At 39.3% G+C, this 17513-nt stretch overlaps 1 protein-coding gene across 8 annotated transcripts in view; it reads left to right on the forward strand.

Moving 5' to 3' along the window:
• The window catches only part of LOC140126350 (protocadherin gamma-C5-like), a 164922-nt gene extending 155253 nt beyond the window's left edge, over nucleotides 1-9669 (forward strand). For 3 of the 8 annotated variants that reach the window (XM_072145720.1, XM_072145721.1, XM_072145719.1), the window contains 2 exons: nucleotides 628-716; nucleotides 5069-9669. In XM_072145720.1, coding sequence (XP_072001821.1) covers nucleotides 628-716; nucleotides 5069-5286 — 307 coding nt within the window. In that variant the 3' untranslated portion in view covers nucleotides 5287-9669. Of the gene's footprint in view, nucleotides 1-627; nucleotides 717-5068 lie in introns of those variants that run through there. The other 5 variants (XR_011854816.1, XR_011854814.1, XR_011854813.1 and 2 more) reach the window with 5 other exon arrangements.
• The last annotated feature ends 7844 nt before the right edge of the window (nucleotides 9670-17513 follow it).

Consider the following 17513-nt stretch of genomic DNA (forward strand, 5'->3'; position numbering starts at 1 on the left):
GTGAATCCCGGCACAACGCGAATCCACGTCGGACAACACGCTGTGGGATCGCGAATGGACCGGGTAAGTAAATGTGCCATAATATGTATAGCCTATGGCAACTAAGGCAACTTTTTTTTTTGTAGTGTAGAGGGTTTTTTTTTTTTTTTTAGTATGTGGGGATATGTGAATATATTTTTATGAATATTTGTTAAATATTTGTGTGTATGTGTATATACACATAAAAACAATACAAATCTTAAACTTGCCTCCTATTGTGTCCCTGCCACTGCCAGGTCTATGTTTGTTTACAGAGAAAGGAGCTTCCGTCTGACCACTGCCAGGGGCCTGATACTCACCTTTAACGTGCAAAGGTAGTTGGATGGGAGCGTTTGCCAACAAACAAGCAAATGGGCCTGGAACTGACAGTTGGCTCCTAGGGACTATGGGAGCGCCCGAAAGAGATATGTTTAAGATTTTTATTGTTTTATAACGCCCTGAACTGATATAAAAAATTTTTTACAGACCGGACAATCCCATTATTAAACTAGCTGTGAAATTAATTCATGGATTTGCTGATAAAGTTATTTCCCAATAAATTCACATATTCTTTTTTTTATCATATTTCTTACATAATTCACTCACCAGTGCACAACCTTCTGAGGAGAGCGGCATCTGGCCAAATAACCCTGTAGAAACAGAAAGGCTTCAGGCAATGATCCTGGCATCGGCTACTGGTAACTTTTATACAGCATGCTTTCTTTAAAGTAAAAAAGTGCATGATACTAATGCAGTTTATCATTCAACATACAGATGTAACACTTACCTTTATAAACATCATCTACTTATTCCATAGGTTTTGTATAGTACAAGTCTCTAGTATGATCTTCCAGCAATATGCTGTTACTACTGATATGTTTTGTAAAGGGAAAGAGATGACCTGGCAATTAATATGGCTTGGGGGTCACTAAATCTTCCATATGCACTACCTATGAAGAGGATCAATATAAAATCCTAATGTAATGGTACCATACACCCCCCCAGTCTGGGCGGAGATGTGAGGCTTCTGCTCCACAGGGCCGATTCTAGCATATTTGCTGCCTGAGGCGAATATTAAAATGCTGCCCCCCCCCCGCTCCCTGTTAAGTAAATCCTTAAACTTTTTTTTTTTTTCTCATTTTTTTTTTTTTTTTTAATAATGAAAGTTTTATTCTCATGTGTAATCAGAATCAGATTTACAAGTTATCTCATAGAAAAAAATACAATTTCACATAAACAAAGTCAAAGAATCATTTAAATACAAAAACTAGACAAATTGAAGTATAATCTCAAATTAAAGTATATTCTCAGGGCGTCCAACCATTTAAAATTACTCTGGACCTGGATATCATCCAGCAACTTTTCCTTTATAAAAAGTAATCGGTCAAGACTAATTCCCTCCAGCACCTACTATATTGCCCGCGCCCGGTACCCTAAGAGACTCTACTTCTATCTGATTCTGATTTCAAAAGTAAACATATATCCCCTGCATCCCTCCCCTCCCCCCCCCCCTTCCCCCCGGTGTGGCTAACAGACTTTAAATTCGATCTTATCAAAAAACGTTATTCCCAAAGCAAAGAAAAAAGAATAGTAACAATTAAAAAATTAAAAAAGAGTAAAAAAATAAAAGTGAAAGAAGAGAAGGGAGAGAGGAGAAAAAAAAAAAAAAAACTAAGTCCAAAATAAAGGGAGAGAATTATATGTACGTATTCCTACGGGGCCCTGGAGGAGAACATGTTCTTCTACCCCGATCTTCTATCCCCAAACCAATTCCCCGTATTCCCCCTTGCCTTTTGTTTTGTAATGGGAGATTTCATACTTCCCTACTAATTTAACCAGATCTTCCCAATTCCTAAATATTGGGGGGTCTTTACTTCCCCACTTTCTGACCACTATCAATCTTCCAAGAAACAGCATTTTATTACATCTATCTCTGTCTACCCCTGAGAGCTTCTCCAAATCGACTACCCCAAACACAGCGTCCCTCATCAAAACCCTCCTATTCCAGGTGCACCTTCTCTCCACTTCTTCTATTACTTTGTCCCAAAAGGGACGGATTTTTGTGCACTCCCATATTTTGTGTAAGTAGCCTGCGTTTGATTTGAGACACTTTTCGCAGTCAGCATTTTCCCTCAACTTCATTCTGAGCATTTTTTCAGGTGTATAATGTAACCTGTGTATTATATTAAATTGGACTATTCTATGGTTACCGCTTAATGACACACGCTTAATATTCCTATAAATCTCTAACCATTTTTTTTCCCCTATACTACCTAAATCTTTTTCCCATCCTTTCCTTGCAGGGAAACATTCATAGTGACTTTTCTCTTTCATTAAACTTTTATATAATCGTGACAGGACCCCTTTATATGTGACTCCTAACCTAATAATTTCAGTGCTTTCATGCATCTCCAACCCCAATCTTACCCTTTCTATCTTGTGTGCTGCAAATCCTTAAACTTTACTAACAAGTAACAACAAGTAAGACAGCTCCCTGACACTGTGACTGACTACAGGATCTGAGAGGCATTAGTGGCATCTAGTACCTTATAGATGACAATCTCTTCCATCAGTAGAACTTTATTCCGGGTTCTCCAATCCATGACGTACCACTGCTGAATTCACGGGCAGATATCTTCAGCTCCATGCAGCATCTCCACCCGACGTCCCTAAAAATACCACAGTCACTTACAGTATAAAGTCTCCTGGATAACAACACTGTGCTCCTAAATAATATATACCCCTCACAACACAACTGACCGCACGCTACCCCACATATAACACATCCATTCATTATATAGGGATAAAATCTTGCCCCACATATACAGTCCCCTCCCAGCTTAGTAATATACTGTATCCCATATACAGCCCCTGCAGCTAAGTAATATACTGTACCCGATATACAGCCCCCCCAGCTTAGTAATATACTGTATCCCATATACATCCCCCCAGCTTAGTGATATAGTGATATATAATATATACAGCACCCCCCAGTATAAAATGATTCTGGCCCCATATAATATATACTGAATCCCCCCAGTATAAAATAATTATAGCCCCGAATAAAATCTATAGCATCCCCCCAGTATAAAATAAGTATAGCCCCAAATAATATATATAGCGTCCCCCCCCAGTATAAAATAATTATAGCCCCAAATCCCCAAATAAAATATATAGAACCCCCCCCCCCCCCCCGCCCCTAGTATAAAATAATTCTGGCCCCATATAATATCTATAGCATCCCCCCAGTATAAAACAATCATAGCCCCAAATAATATATATATAGCATTCCCCCAGTATAAAATAATTACGGTATAGCCCCAAATAATATAAATATATTTGCACCCCCCCCCCCCCAGTATAAAATAATTATAGCCCCAAATAAAATACATAGCATTCCATCATCCCCCCCCCCAGTATAAAATAATTCTGGCCCCATATGATATATATAGCGCCCCCCCCCCAGTACAAAATAGTTATAGCCCCAAATAAAATACATAGCATTCCATCATCCCCCCTCCCCCCAGTATAAAATAATTCTGGCCCCATATGATATATATAGCGCCGCCCCCCCCCCCCCCCAGTATTAATTATTAGCAACATTTAATTAATTAAATACATGAAAAATAATAAAAATCATCACCTGCAGGCAGCTGCTCCCTCGGCGCGGCTCCCGTCTTCACAGTGACACAGGCGGCGTGACGTCATGACGCATGTGTCACTGCTTAGAACGTAAAGAGACAGGCGCGATTTATTTAGCTGGTGGGCGATTTGGGCATTAATGGACGCCCGAATCGCCCACTTTAGAGCGGCGAATTTCGCCGGCCTTTACAGGGACCCGCATTCTGCCGCCTGAAGCGAGATTTTCATCTCGCCTTATGGCAGATGCGGCCCTGCTGCTCCATATCTTTCCATGTGTCCAATGATTGCATCATTTTGGCGACTGGTTCAGGTGTCAATTAGTACAACTAGATGCAAAATTTCACCTGTTGAATGTTCCGTCTGCTAAAATGAATAAATAAATTGATACTTCATATGCTAATTAAAGCCCAATGTCTAGTGGGAGAGTCACCACCCCCCTCAATCAGACTCAGCTTAACAACCAAAGGAAGACTTTGTACAACATTTGGTCATTATGGGACACTTATTAGGTAGTCTGGGATACTTAGCAGATTTCTTATTTTATAATCACTCAAAAGCTCTATTAAACTCATGATTAGTTTTTTGATTGCATGCCATCATGCTATTGTCTTGTGGTGTTTCTTACTCCTGTTTGGCTTTCACCTGCATTTTCCTTTAGGAAATACTTGGACATACTTGAATATACTATATATACCCTGCTGCTGCACAGATGATGATACCTAGGGTGAGATTTTTCAGCACATTTTTTGTGCTGAAAAATTCAGCTTATACTCGAATATATACAGTAATTATAATCCAGATAATTTTTTATTTAAAATTTGCTTTATTGGCACATGAATGAAATAAAGCAGTATTACAAATCAAGAAGCATTATCTGAAATACATCAGGAGTAGTAATATACATACAGCATCTAGAAGTACACCATTAGCATAAGAAACTACACAGGATCTAGAACCCCCCCCCCCTCTCATTTACATAATCCATAACAGTAACAATCCTTTTTAAGTGAAGTGGAGAAAACCTTAAAGTTAAAGGTAGAGAGGTAAATAATATACCCACAGCTTCACATCCCTGCAAATACTAGAAAGAAATAAAGTCTGGAAGCGCCTCCCTAAAACTACAAACATAGAAAGGGTATCCAGGGTAGGGCACCAGAAGCTCCACATATTAAAGAATTTATCAGGGTAGCCATAATGTTTGCAAACTATATTCTCATATATACCATAATCCAGATAATTTATATAGCTAAAGTATGAGTATATTGCACAAATTGGGATAACAAAGTAAGATTGGGATAACAAAGCAACACTCCCCAAGGTCAAGCAGCACCTGTAAAAGCACTTGTAATTGTACAGTGTATGTTAGTTCATGTGGAAATTATGTATTAATAAATATTTTCATTTTCAGAAGCAGCTGAAAGCTCCAATATTGGAGGAGGAACAGGGACGATGGGTCTTGGTGCCTGCTATGGACCCCAGTTTACACTGCAGCATGTACCTGACTACCGCCAAAATATATATATTCCAGGCACTGCTACTCTTAATGCTGCTGTGAAACAGGAAGGGAAGGCCCCAGCACCTTCAGGAGGAAACAAGAAAAAAGCAGCCAAAAAGGAGAAAAAATAATATTCTGCTCCAGCTGTACCTAATCTCTAAGCACTTAACCCCAGCCAAATGTTGAATGTCATTGATACAACAAAAGGCAAAGAAAAACACAGAAGGGGAATGTTCACGTCATAGAGGAAACCAGTCGATGATGCTAGTAGAACTCACTTTGGAGCTGACAAAGTTATTTTTAATACATGTCATGATAATTTGTATCAACCAATCTTCTTATCGTTTTGCCTGTCCTATGGAATATGCCCTATAGAAAGAACCATACGTCTGAAACAAACATCTTCTAAAAAAAATGTGTCCTTGAAAGACAAAAAAGCAGCAAGTCAATTGACTCTAAAAATTTAGCACTTATTGACCAATTTTAATAAGATTTATTAAAATGATGTAATATTCCTGATAGATAGGAACATTATGCTCTTTTGTGTTATGTAAAAAGAATGGTAATAATGTTACTGAGCATACAGCACATTTTTCTTATATAAGGACATCTCTTCTCCAAAATATTAGCAACGTCTGAGCCCTTAATATCTAACCAAAGCTCCTGGTATAAAATCTAAATATATGAAATCAAATATCCCATTCAACCACCACTAAAGTCAATGGCTATTACTGTAACAACAAACCAGTTTAGCTGAACGGACACATTTCAGTATATGAGTATAGTATGTGTTACACATTTATCTAGGAAGGTTATATGGCTGCGGTTTATGGACCTGGCTCAGAAGACAACACTGATTTTCCAGAACGTGGATCTTTACTGCCCCTTTAAAATACAAAGCTATTGTAACAAAAAATGAAAATAGACTAATGAAAAAGAAGGCAACGTGCAGGAAAAGTTGTACAAACTTTCTATATTTTGATATTCAAAAAGGTGCCCGGCTGGTACCTACAGTCAGTACTGTGCCCAATTCTTTCTATACCTGTGAAGCAGCAAAAAACGTAACTGAAAAGACTGCAAATGGCAAAAGTAAAAAAAAAAATGTTTATTCAAATGTAAAGAATGTATGTTGTGATTGTAATAATGTATAAGCAATTGTGTAGCAAATAATCTAGTACTATGAATTGTGTTATCTGATTTTCCTTCTGATAGGATGCTTTAAATCAAAGGCCGATCTATAGAGGCCTCTTTCCTCCCTTAACATTGAGTACAGATATCTGGATGAATTAATGCTTATTGGGGTATTCCCATCTGGGCATTTAAATTTAATTAAATTAATTTGCCATCTGTAAACATTTCTTCAATTGGATGTTATTAAAAAAAATGTTCCTGTGTGAAGATAATTTCTCATAAATGTCGCCATGTTGTCCCTTAGCTTCCTCGGATACGACCACCTCACATTTTGGCAGCAGTGGCCAGACATGCGCTATTGAGTCCTGCCTGACCACCTGCCTTCAGCGATCATTACCACAGGACGGCTGAGGGACCTGCAGTAACTCCCGGACATTTCATATACAAAAACCTCTTGTTTCTTTGTGCAATCCCTCCAGCAGGGGTGGCCATATCCAAGGAGTAAGTTTTGTTTCTATGGGACCATATGACTACATTTATGAGAAATTATCTTCACACAGGAACATTTTTTTGAATGACATCTAATTGAAGAAATGTTTATATATGGCAGATTAATGAAACTGAATGTGAGTGCCCAGATGAGAATACCCCTTTAACTTCACTGCAGAAAGTTTTATACATATTGCATACCTATGTGGGACATCCTGTATTTGTATTTTCCTTACAGTGGTTCCACTTGTCTAGTAACAAGTTTTATTCCTGCTCAGTGAATATTATTTGAGCTCATGGAGGTCCTTTGGCCTAAGTATTTAGAGGCTACATTCACATCGGCGCCGGGGAAAGCGCTGCTCACCCCTGCCCCTCTCCATAGGAATACACAGCGCACAGCGCCGTATTCCGTTGACAGATAGGACATGATAGGGCACGTGTGCGGTACAGTAACCGTACCGCCATAAAAGTGTATGGGGGATGTTTATACGTCGTATATACGTCCCCCATACATTAGTGTGAATTAAGCCTAAGAATGTATTATTTCCATCTTTCAACCACACATGTAGCTCTAAACAAGCCTGATACAGACTTTGCATTATATGTTTATAGGGGGTAAGGTAGGCTGGAGACACTGTATAGCAAACATAAATTTGACTTTCTGTAGTCAACCCAGTAGGATTCGATTTCAACCAATGTCCATGATGACCGACAAGTCGAGTTTAACCGCCATGTAAATAAAAAACTATTGAAAATGCATAGCTTTTGAGCTATCACAATATAATGTTTTTGGAGAATTCTGAGCTAAACTATTGATCTACAGCTACCAGTTTGTTAATGAGAAGATTTCTTCATATTGCATGGACTCTTGTAGACTCATAAATGCCACAGTATAAAAAGACTCCATGTACACCATGATGACAAAACTATATTTTGTCCCCTTGATTTTCAGGTACAAAGTTGATGTGAGGATTAGACAAAAATATACATAGAAACTCACATGTGATCAGGGCCCTGATGCAATTATTTGATATATAGTATATGGTCTCATCTTTTACTGAATATTTATTTATTATAGGGATACAAATGTTATAGCCCATAATAAATAATAGCTGAGTTGGATTAGCAACCTATCAATAAAGATTATAATATACAAAATAAGATATAAATAAAATTACTATTAAATTTACATTTTATCCTAAAATAAAACTTTATAACCCTTTATATTTAAAATGTTGAGCCAATATTAGGCCGTAAAGGCATCATGACAAGTATATGATGTGTCTCTATACATGAACCAATTATTTGAAGGTGATAATGTTATTACATACACTGTAAAGAAATCTGCATGCAGACAATTCATAAGGTATCCGGAGGTGCATTGGGATCGGATCCATGTGTGCATGTCGTAATCCAGCATGGGGTTTATATTACTTTCTACATATAGGAACATAAACAAGAAAAATGAACATATTGATGAATAACATTAAAAAATCGACCAGAACCAAAAAGTTATTTCCTCATTTTTTTTAAATTTACTAGGAAACTCACACAGTGAAACTCCAACATAGCAGAGCTCAACAACACTAGACAGATTCATCATTGTGATTCAACTTTTAAGACTGTTAAACTCTTCTTTTAGACCTGCTGTTAGCTGATCTAAATGTGGCGCACTCTCCTTATTTCTTTGGTGCACCCAACCCAGTCACACCCCATTTTTGGAGTGTCAAAAAAATGGTCTCAAAGTGTGGAGGAATAAGTTTTTGAAGCAAATCTGCCAGAAATGTGGTACGGGAGATTAATGAATACATGAAATGACTGGATAAAAAGTGTACAAATCTTTACAGCCAGTATATTGTTTTACTTAAAAACAAGTTACATATAAAGGGGCACATTTACTTACCCTGTCCATTCACGATCCAGGAGCGCGTTCTCCGACGTGGATTAGCGTCCTGCCGGGATCCACTAAGGTTGTGCGCCCGATATCCGCCAGGTGTCGCTGCTGCGCCGAGGTCCACTGGAGTTCACCGTCTTCTTCCTGGTGCTTGTAATTGGGTGTCAAGCGACACAATTTATTTATTTTTTTTAAACCGCAGTTTTTCCGAATCCATAGTTATTCCCGACGGCCACGCCCCCCGATTTCCATTGCATGCAATCCGGCGTCGATCTGCCACAATCCAATCGCATGCGCCAAAATCCTGGGGCAATTTGGCGCAAAACTGTAGAATTCGGAAAACCCAATGGAAATGCGCGATTCGGACCCTTAGTAAATGTGCCCCAAAATGCTTATTCATTACAAATATACTGCCACTTTGTGTCCATGACTCAATAGTTTTAGGCATCTCCATGGTAACAGACTACAAATAAACGCTGTATCGCCTAAGCCAAACAAACATACTCCCTCCTCCTGTCACTAATTCTTTATAACCAAATTATTGTATATTATCAAAAAGTAGTAGATGGATTAAATGCAGTATAGATGTATGATGAGACTACACACTGGGTTTGTTTGTGGTCTATTACCAAAGAAAAAAAATATTTTAATTAATAATATTTGCAAACTATAGATTTTTTTTCATTTCAGTTACGAAACTTAAAATTGTTTTCCGGAGAGAACAAAAGTTGTCCCAAAGATAGTGGGGCACATTTACTAAGGGTCCGCAGCCGCGAATCCGTCGGGTTTTTCCCGAATATTTCCTCTTTGCGCTGTATTTCACGGAATTGTGGCGCACGCGATCGATTTTTGGCGCAATCGCGCCGACTTTCGCGCGACAGAAATCGGGGGGCGTGGCCACCAGACAACCCGAAGGATTCGGAAAAAACGCAGAATTTAAAAAGCCATTTGTGTCGCAAGATCAAGCACTCACATACACCAGAAAAAAGCAGGTGAACTCCAGCGGACCTCGGCGCAGCAGTGACACCTGGTGAATATCGGCGCACGGACCTTAGTGAATCCCTGCAGAACCCGAATCAGCGTCGGAGAACCCGCCGCTGGATCGCGACTGGACCGGGTAAGTAAATGTGCCCCAGTGTCTCCACAAAGAATGCAAAAAATCCACTGCTTATAATTTTGGTACCCCCTTACACCTTCAGTAATACCACCACGATGCTAACAATGGTCTTTATTTACCAATGACTGGCTGCAGTGGTCTGTGCAGGCATCACTGCCACCAAGTAAAGTTAGACAGCAAGGAGCACCAGACATATAGAGATTTAATAGGTATTAAGTATGTTTTTTTTAAATTATTATTCTGTACCATATATCCCACTCACTTTCAATTTTTCTTCTTCGAAAACTATAATTTAAATTATGAAGGTAGTTGCCCTATTCTAAGGAGAATTTAATGAAACAGTACACATTTCTCCATAACTACATTTTGGATTCCAACACTGTGTGCCATATACAACATTGGAAATCTAAGTGGTTCATCCTTCCATGAATTCCTGTAGTGATGGGCAGAGGAAGCATATAATAACTATGTTCACTCTGTGTTTACAATGAATGCTTGGGGTATAAATCCTATAAATAGTAATTAATTAATTAGCTTTCTTTAGCTGTATATCTTCATTGCAAATGCAAGCTTTCAAATTACATGGAAAGTTTACATTTTCCCATCATATACAACTAATATGCACAGTAAAATGTTGTGTGAACAAAGACTAAGTATGTTAAGCCTTATGATTGTTGAAATCAGTATTAGCTTACAATTACCTATTTCTGGCTCTCTGGCTTGTCATGTAAGATCCTGAGAAAACAAATTAATTCAAAGATAACACGACTCTCAGTGAATTAAGCTGTACCCAATTCACTACCAAAGCCGATCAGTCCCAGCTGAGGGAATGTTGCATGCATGTTACTTGCCAGATTTTGTTTGCAACTTAAGTGAAAATAACATTAATGAAAACCAGATGAAGGGCTCCATTTTACCATCAGGTTTGTAAAATAATGTTACATTACTTTATATGGCTAAACACTTCTGTGTCTTGCTGTTCTTCACATATTATGGCACTATAACTTTTCAGAATAAGGTACCATGCACGCGACCGTCAGGGCCACAGCCGGATATAAGTCCCCCATAGACGGCTATGGCGCCCAGGCTTGGTATGGGAGCACATTGCGTGCTCACCGTGCCGTGTCGTGACCACACAAAAGTTAGAGCTTGCTCTATCATTGGCCATAAGAACAGACGTTTTTATGCCAAGAGTAGAGGTGAGCAGGGTGCCGATGGGCAAGCACACGTCCATCTGAATGCATCCTAATGGAGGAAACATTGTGAAAGGTGGACAAAATTAAAGAGCAGGCGAAAGATACATTAATAGATAGTTTAGATAGGAAATATCTGATTATACAAGAGCATTAGATGTGAGAAGAAAGCTGGCAACCATAGCTAGGGGCAAGAACACACATTATACATAATTTATATAGTAAGATATGAAAGATAACTTGATCTAACTTATAAGAACAGTCACAATGATGAATCATTTACCGTTGTGACAGAGACATAGACTGTCTCAAAGTTAGCCCTTCACCTATACTTTGGAAAATAAAGTCAATTTCAGTCCTCCCCTAAATACCAGCCGTATCAGTACAGTGCAAAGAAATCCAATGCGACATATAATGTCCTGGTTATCTACAAGTATTTATGATGGATCAAAGGGATTGGCCAGAACTGGAAAAGATGTCTGCTTTCTTTCACAGATAGTGCCACATCTGTCCACACGTTGTGTGTGTTACTGCAGTTCTGTCCTAGTCATTAAATGGATCTGGTGTAATACCAAACACAAACTGCAGACTGGTGTGGAGCTGCTTACAGAAGCAGCAGCCATGTTTTCCTATCTTTGGACAACCACTTTAACTGATGACATCACAACTCTCCATAGACAGACATTACGTCCAGGACTGATACATTGCCATCACTTATGTATTACACACCAAGAAACACAGATAGTATAAAGTGCCTATCTTCAGTGTGCCAGCATACAGGAAAGGTAATCAATAGGTTTCTGAGATATACTATTGCACGTTATATATACATATGATTTTTTAGAATTTCTGTTTGAGATTTTAGAGACATTCATTATTGTATGTCAAAATTGCAACAACTCTACTGCATCCGTGTTGCATATTTGCCAGATTGTGGCTCAGGACTGTAAGCATCCCAGCCTTTAACAGACAGGACCTAAGCATAGTGCACTTACATACATGTTGAAATGAATGACAATTTTTATGACTCCGTCCATGGGGAAATAGGCTACTCTATAGTTACCCCTTGGGAATGTTCAAACTTATTGAAGGTCTATTTAAATAATTTTCCATCTTTTTAGCAATGCTTGTCTTGTGAAGCAAACACCTTTGTGTATTAGTGATTTACTCTTTGATGCTATTAACCTGTAGATATCAGTCACCCAACCTTCCGTTCAATCCTCTTGTGTGGCTTGTGATGTACATGTCCATTCTACCAATGCACCGGTTACGTCAAGTGTGTCATGCTATACCTTTTACTCTGCATTATATTATACACTAAGATCCATTTACTCCATTGTTGTTGTACTACATGCAAGTTTTATACTCTAATATTTATATTGCTTTTTTTTTCCTCTGGGGAAAATAAAACATTTTCTTCAAAATGAGTCGGCTGTTTAAGTAACGAGGAGTTATCAATGTCCACGCTTGGTTCTATAAATGGAGGGTAACCACCTTACAACTTTCCATAACAGAGCATTCATAGACATAACTAAGAATACAAGTTACCGGTTTGAATGGTACTAAGTAGAAAAGAGCAGACTCGCTGTCCGTCTTCGACCGCCCACTCCGGATATATTGCCGGCAGAACAGCCAATCAGGCAATTGAACGTCTCTAGCCACCATGGAATTCCCCTGGCCAATGATAGCCTTGGCTAGTAGCTACAGGATTTCATTGCCCAGATTGGTTGATCGGCTGCCAATATGGCAATATGTCCAGGTCGGGTGGCCAGGTCCGAACTGTAATGGCGAGTTCGTTCTTCTCTACTGAGGTCTCACATATCTTTCCTGCTGTCCTGTACCAATGGAAGTGAGGGCGGTGCCAAATGATGTGGGAGGTAGAAATTAGACCTCACTTACAGATACATAGACACCTATCTTCAGCAATATCTCCCACATAGAAAACTCTAATAGAGTAAATCTGATTCTTGTCCTGCAGTAATTTGTGACTATGCCCTTGGTGTCCCCTGCCTCGGCTATCATCTCCAATGCAAAACTATGTGTCACGTCTTGTTCTGTCTAACTATCACATGATAAATTTGATCTGCATACAATGCCACTATTTTTGTGGGTATGAGATACCCAAGGTTCCCACAGCAATCACAGAAAGCAATGGTAAAATAAGGCACTCCTTAGGTGTTAATCTAAATGGGTAAGTCAGCAGAGAGTAATAAGGAGGCCTAAACTCTTAAAAGGGCTATCCTCACGTACAATAGAGGCACCTACCACCTGGTTTACCTTAATAGGTAGATGCATGTTGGTAGGTTTTCTTTAATAAAGTAAATGTTACTGGTAATAGCAGAATATTGTAGAGTAGAGCGAGTGGGGCCAAGCCTCCGTTAACCCGACTCTAAGGTAAGCAAGGATAATCCAAAAAAACAGAAAGCAAGGCAGCTCTCCTGGAAAATCTAGGTTTTTTATTCAAACATTTTGGCAGGTGCTGGTAATAAATACAGCTCCCTAGTAATGAATATATACAGCTCCTCAGTAAGCAGCGTCACCCACAGTAACACATATACAGTATACACAACATATATATATATATATATATATATATATATATATATATATACAGTGCTACCCTCAATAGCACTTATATACACATGTCATCCCCAGTAACAGTTACATATACAGTCCACCCTTCCTCCCCCAGTAACACATAGATATATACACAGACCCTCCAACAATACATAAATATATACAAGCACCCTCCACCCCAAAGAGTACATAAATATATACAGCAGCGGACCCCTGCTGTAAGGAATTTTTTTTCCCAAAAAGTTAATGTTGCTAGTAATGCATACAGCCCCCCAAGTAATGAATATATACAACTCCCCAGTAACACATTGCTTTACCGTGCCACCCCCAGTAAAACACACACATATATACACACACAGCGCCACCCCCAGTAACACATATAAAGACAGCACCAGCCCCAGTAACTCATATATACACAGCACCACCTCCAGTAACACATATATACACAAAGCACCACCCCCAGTAATACATAGATATAAACAAAGCCCCTCCAACTCCCAGGAATGCATAGATATATACAGAAATCCTCCATGCTCTATGGCAGAGGAGGGAACGTATCCCTTGCTCTGTCATATATAAAAGTTAACAGGCTACCATCCGGACCAAGGTGTCAGACATAGTGGGTGATTTGAGCACCACCCTATAATCCAGCCTTGATCATGTGCACCACCCACCTCTATAGCTGCATTATATACATCCATAGGCTGAAGAAGCAAAATATCTTTGTTGTTAGACATGCTATGCAGGGCTTCCTACATTTTTTAACTTTAATAGGAAGGAACTTCAATGTCTGCAGGGTCAAGAGAACTGAGAAGGAGGTCTCTTAAATAGAACTCTATCAACTCTTGTGTCATATTCACCATAGAGGAGTAAAGATGCATGTGTGTTGTTAATGTGGGGATAAGATTGTAAAAAGAAAATGTTGGAGGCAATGTTATGCAGTAAAACTGTGCATTATGGTATGCATGTTGATGTTAACACCTACCTAAACACTATTGCAGACCACAATTTTGAAGCAATGTTTTAAAAAAAAAAAATAATAGCCATTGTTGAGTACAAAGAGAAAATGGTAAAAGGATGGTCACCTCAATTAATCCGTGGTTATCAAGGACGCCCGAGAAAAAGCTCCGGATGGCCTAGCCAAACCACCAATAAAGGTGATCCACCAAAAATCATCAGTGGTTTCTGCAGTTTCATTGTCCATCATCCAGGCAAAGGTTTCCCGATTTTTACTTATCCTTATCTTTGTTTGATGTTACAGCTTTCACTTGTGACTCCTAAGGATATTATAAATCCACATAATATCACTAAAACTTTAATAACTAGATATCTGCTTTTCAGACAGTCACAACCTGCAAAATATAGAAATAAAACAGAATAAAAAGTAAAGGCGCCATAAAACCTTTATAATTTTGAAAGCAGACAGCCAAATTGCATTTGGCAATTAACATTCAAAATGTCCTCTAAAATATGTAGAAATCTAGAATACTTTCCTAAAACAACAAGATGTGAGGAAATCATACAGATCCCACATGTGTATATTCACCAAAATATCCAGCAAAGGGAACATTAAATCCACAGGGGACACCAAACTGTGTGAGCATCACACAGATCTATCATAGTATGCTACCTTACACAATGGTGACCCAAATAAATAACTATATTGTCACGGGTGGTCCCGCGACCCACATCGCGGGTCGCAGGCTCACCCGTGCCGCCCTGCCAGCGCGCCGCCAGCGCATCTCACCCGTCCCGGCTCCTGGCTCGCTCCCCTCCGCTGTACGCGCGCGTCCCCAACTGCTAGGGAGTGCGCGCGGCACCTTCTCCAAATTTAAAGGGCCAGCGCGCCATTAATTGGCGCTGGCCGTATTGTCCAATTCTTCATAAGCCTGCCTCTTCCTGACACCCTTGCCGGATCTTTGTGCCTCATAGCCTTAGAGAAAGCTTACTAGCGATTATTCCTGCGTTCCTGTGTATTCATGCGTTCCTGTGTATTCCTGCGTTCCCGTGTATTCCTGTGTGTTCCCGCTCCTGTGTTACCCGAGTTCCTCCGTGTTGCTGTGTTCCGTGTGCCTGTGTTCCCGTTCCCACCTGCCTGGACCTCTTGTTGCTGACCCCGGACTTGGCCCTGACGTTGCATCTCTGCCGCCTACCCTGACCCTGTCTACGAGATTGTCATCCGCTAAGGTACCTCGACCTCGGCTGCCACCGTGGGCTAGTCACACCTGGGAACGACCTAGTGGTATCCTGCCGCAGCAAGTCCAACCCGCTTTGCGGCGGGCTCTGGTGAATACCAGGTTCCGCTAGGCTCCGGTTCCGGGTGTTGGCTAGTTACATCTCCCGCGGTGGTCCAGAGGATCCACTGATCCTAACATATATATCCATAAACAAAGCTAATGAGATAATAAAAGTCACTTTTAGATGTGCGCTATTGTATTATCCGCACAATAACAGAACCCTCTGCGCTTAACATAGCTTTAAATAATGGAAGATGGTGGGAAATAAAAACTTTATTCCAGAACATGTGTGTGTTTTTGGTGTAACATATAACTTTATGGACACGTTCTGGGTTGTGGTGTTAATATACAGCAACATTAGGCGAAAAGGATCGAATGTTCTTCGTATCAGTCAATTTCTGCAAAAAAAAAAAAAAAAAAAATATCACAAAATAAAAGGCAATAAGAGAGAAAGTGTGTTGTTAGATAGTTCTGCAAAGAGAAGGGCTAAAACATGAATATTAGTTGATATTATTCCTTATCAGAATGTAGTAACATATAAAGTGAATATTTCCATTATCTGTGAGGAGCAGCAGCTCTTATGTGCAGCAAATTGTGTGTAGCCTTCCGGCTAAGAATCTGGAGGGGGGACACACTTCAGAGGGCTGTATCTCTGGCTCTGTGACACTTAGAACCTCACTTCTTTGAGGTTATGAAGTTCTCACTCAAATTCTTATGAAGCGCGGAGGGTTCTGTTATTGTGCGGATAATACATTGGCGCACATCTAAAAGTGACTTTTATTATCTCATTAGCTTGGTTTATGGATATATAGTTATTTATTTGGGTCACCATTGTGTAAGGTAACATACAATGATAGATCTGTGTGATGCTCACACAGTTTGGTGTCCCCTGTAGATTTAATGTTCCCTTTGCTGGATATTTTGGTGAATATCCACATGTGGGATCTGTATGATTTCCTCACATCTTGTTGTTTTAGGAAAGTATGTTCTCTTTATGTAAGTATTCTGGATTTGAGGAAAGGGAGGAGGAACTCCGGCTCAAAAGTAAACTTCAATCCAGGTAGGTAAAATCGAAGAGACTTTTATTGAAGATATACATTCCAGGGACCCTTCCCACTACCCATGCCAATCCGTTTTATCATGATGTTTGTATATCTTCAAAAAAAAGTTTCTTCGATTTTACCTACCTGGATTGAAGTTTACTTTTGAGCCGGAGTTCCTCCTCCCTTTCCTTGATTAAGTCCTTGGAGTTCACTTCTCCACTAATCCACTGTGTCCCAGGTGAGCTGACAGAACTGTTTCTTTGTATATTCTGGATTTGTACATATTTTAGAGGACATTTTGAATGTTAATTGCCAAATGCAATTTGGCTGTCTGCTTTCAAAATTATAAACGTTTTTTTTTTTATTTCTATATTTTGTGACTGTCTGAAAAGCAGATATCTAGTTATTAAAGTTTTAGTGATATTATGTGGATTTATTTTTGTGAACATATCAACATGGCACATTTGTGAACTCCACATCTCCTAAATATTATAGATGGACATGTGTAAAGGTAAATATTTTCTGTTTGGAGCACATTTTTTTGCCATCAAAGTTCAAATTTTAAATATTTTTTATAAAAAGTTTCAGTTTTAATCAAAATTGCATGAAGGTGCCTATGTCTATAAACTCCTTAATGCAATTTTGAAAATGGGGCAAGTGTCTCCTTTCAAAAAATA

The sequence above is a fragment of the Engystomops pustulosus genome, chromosome 4 (assembly GCF_040894005.1).
Source record: "Engystomops pustulosus chromosome 4, aEngPut4.maternal, whole genome shotgun sequence".
Lineage (NCBI taxonomy): Eukaryota > Metazoa > Chordata > Amphibia > Anura > Leptodactylidae > Engystomops > Engystomops pustulosus.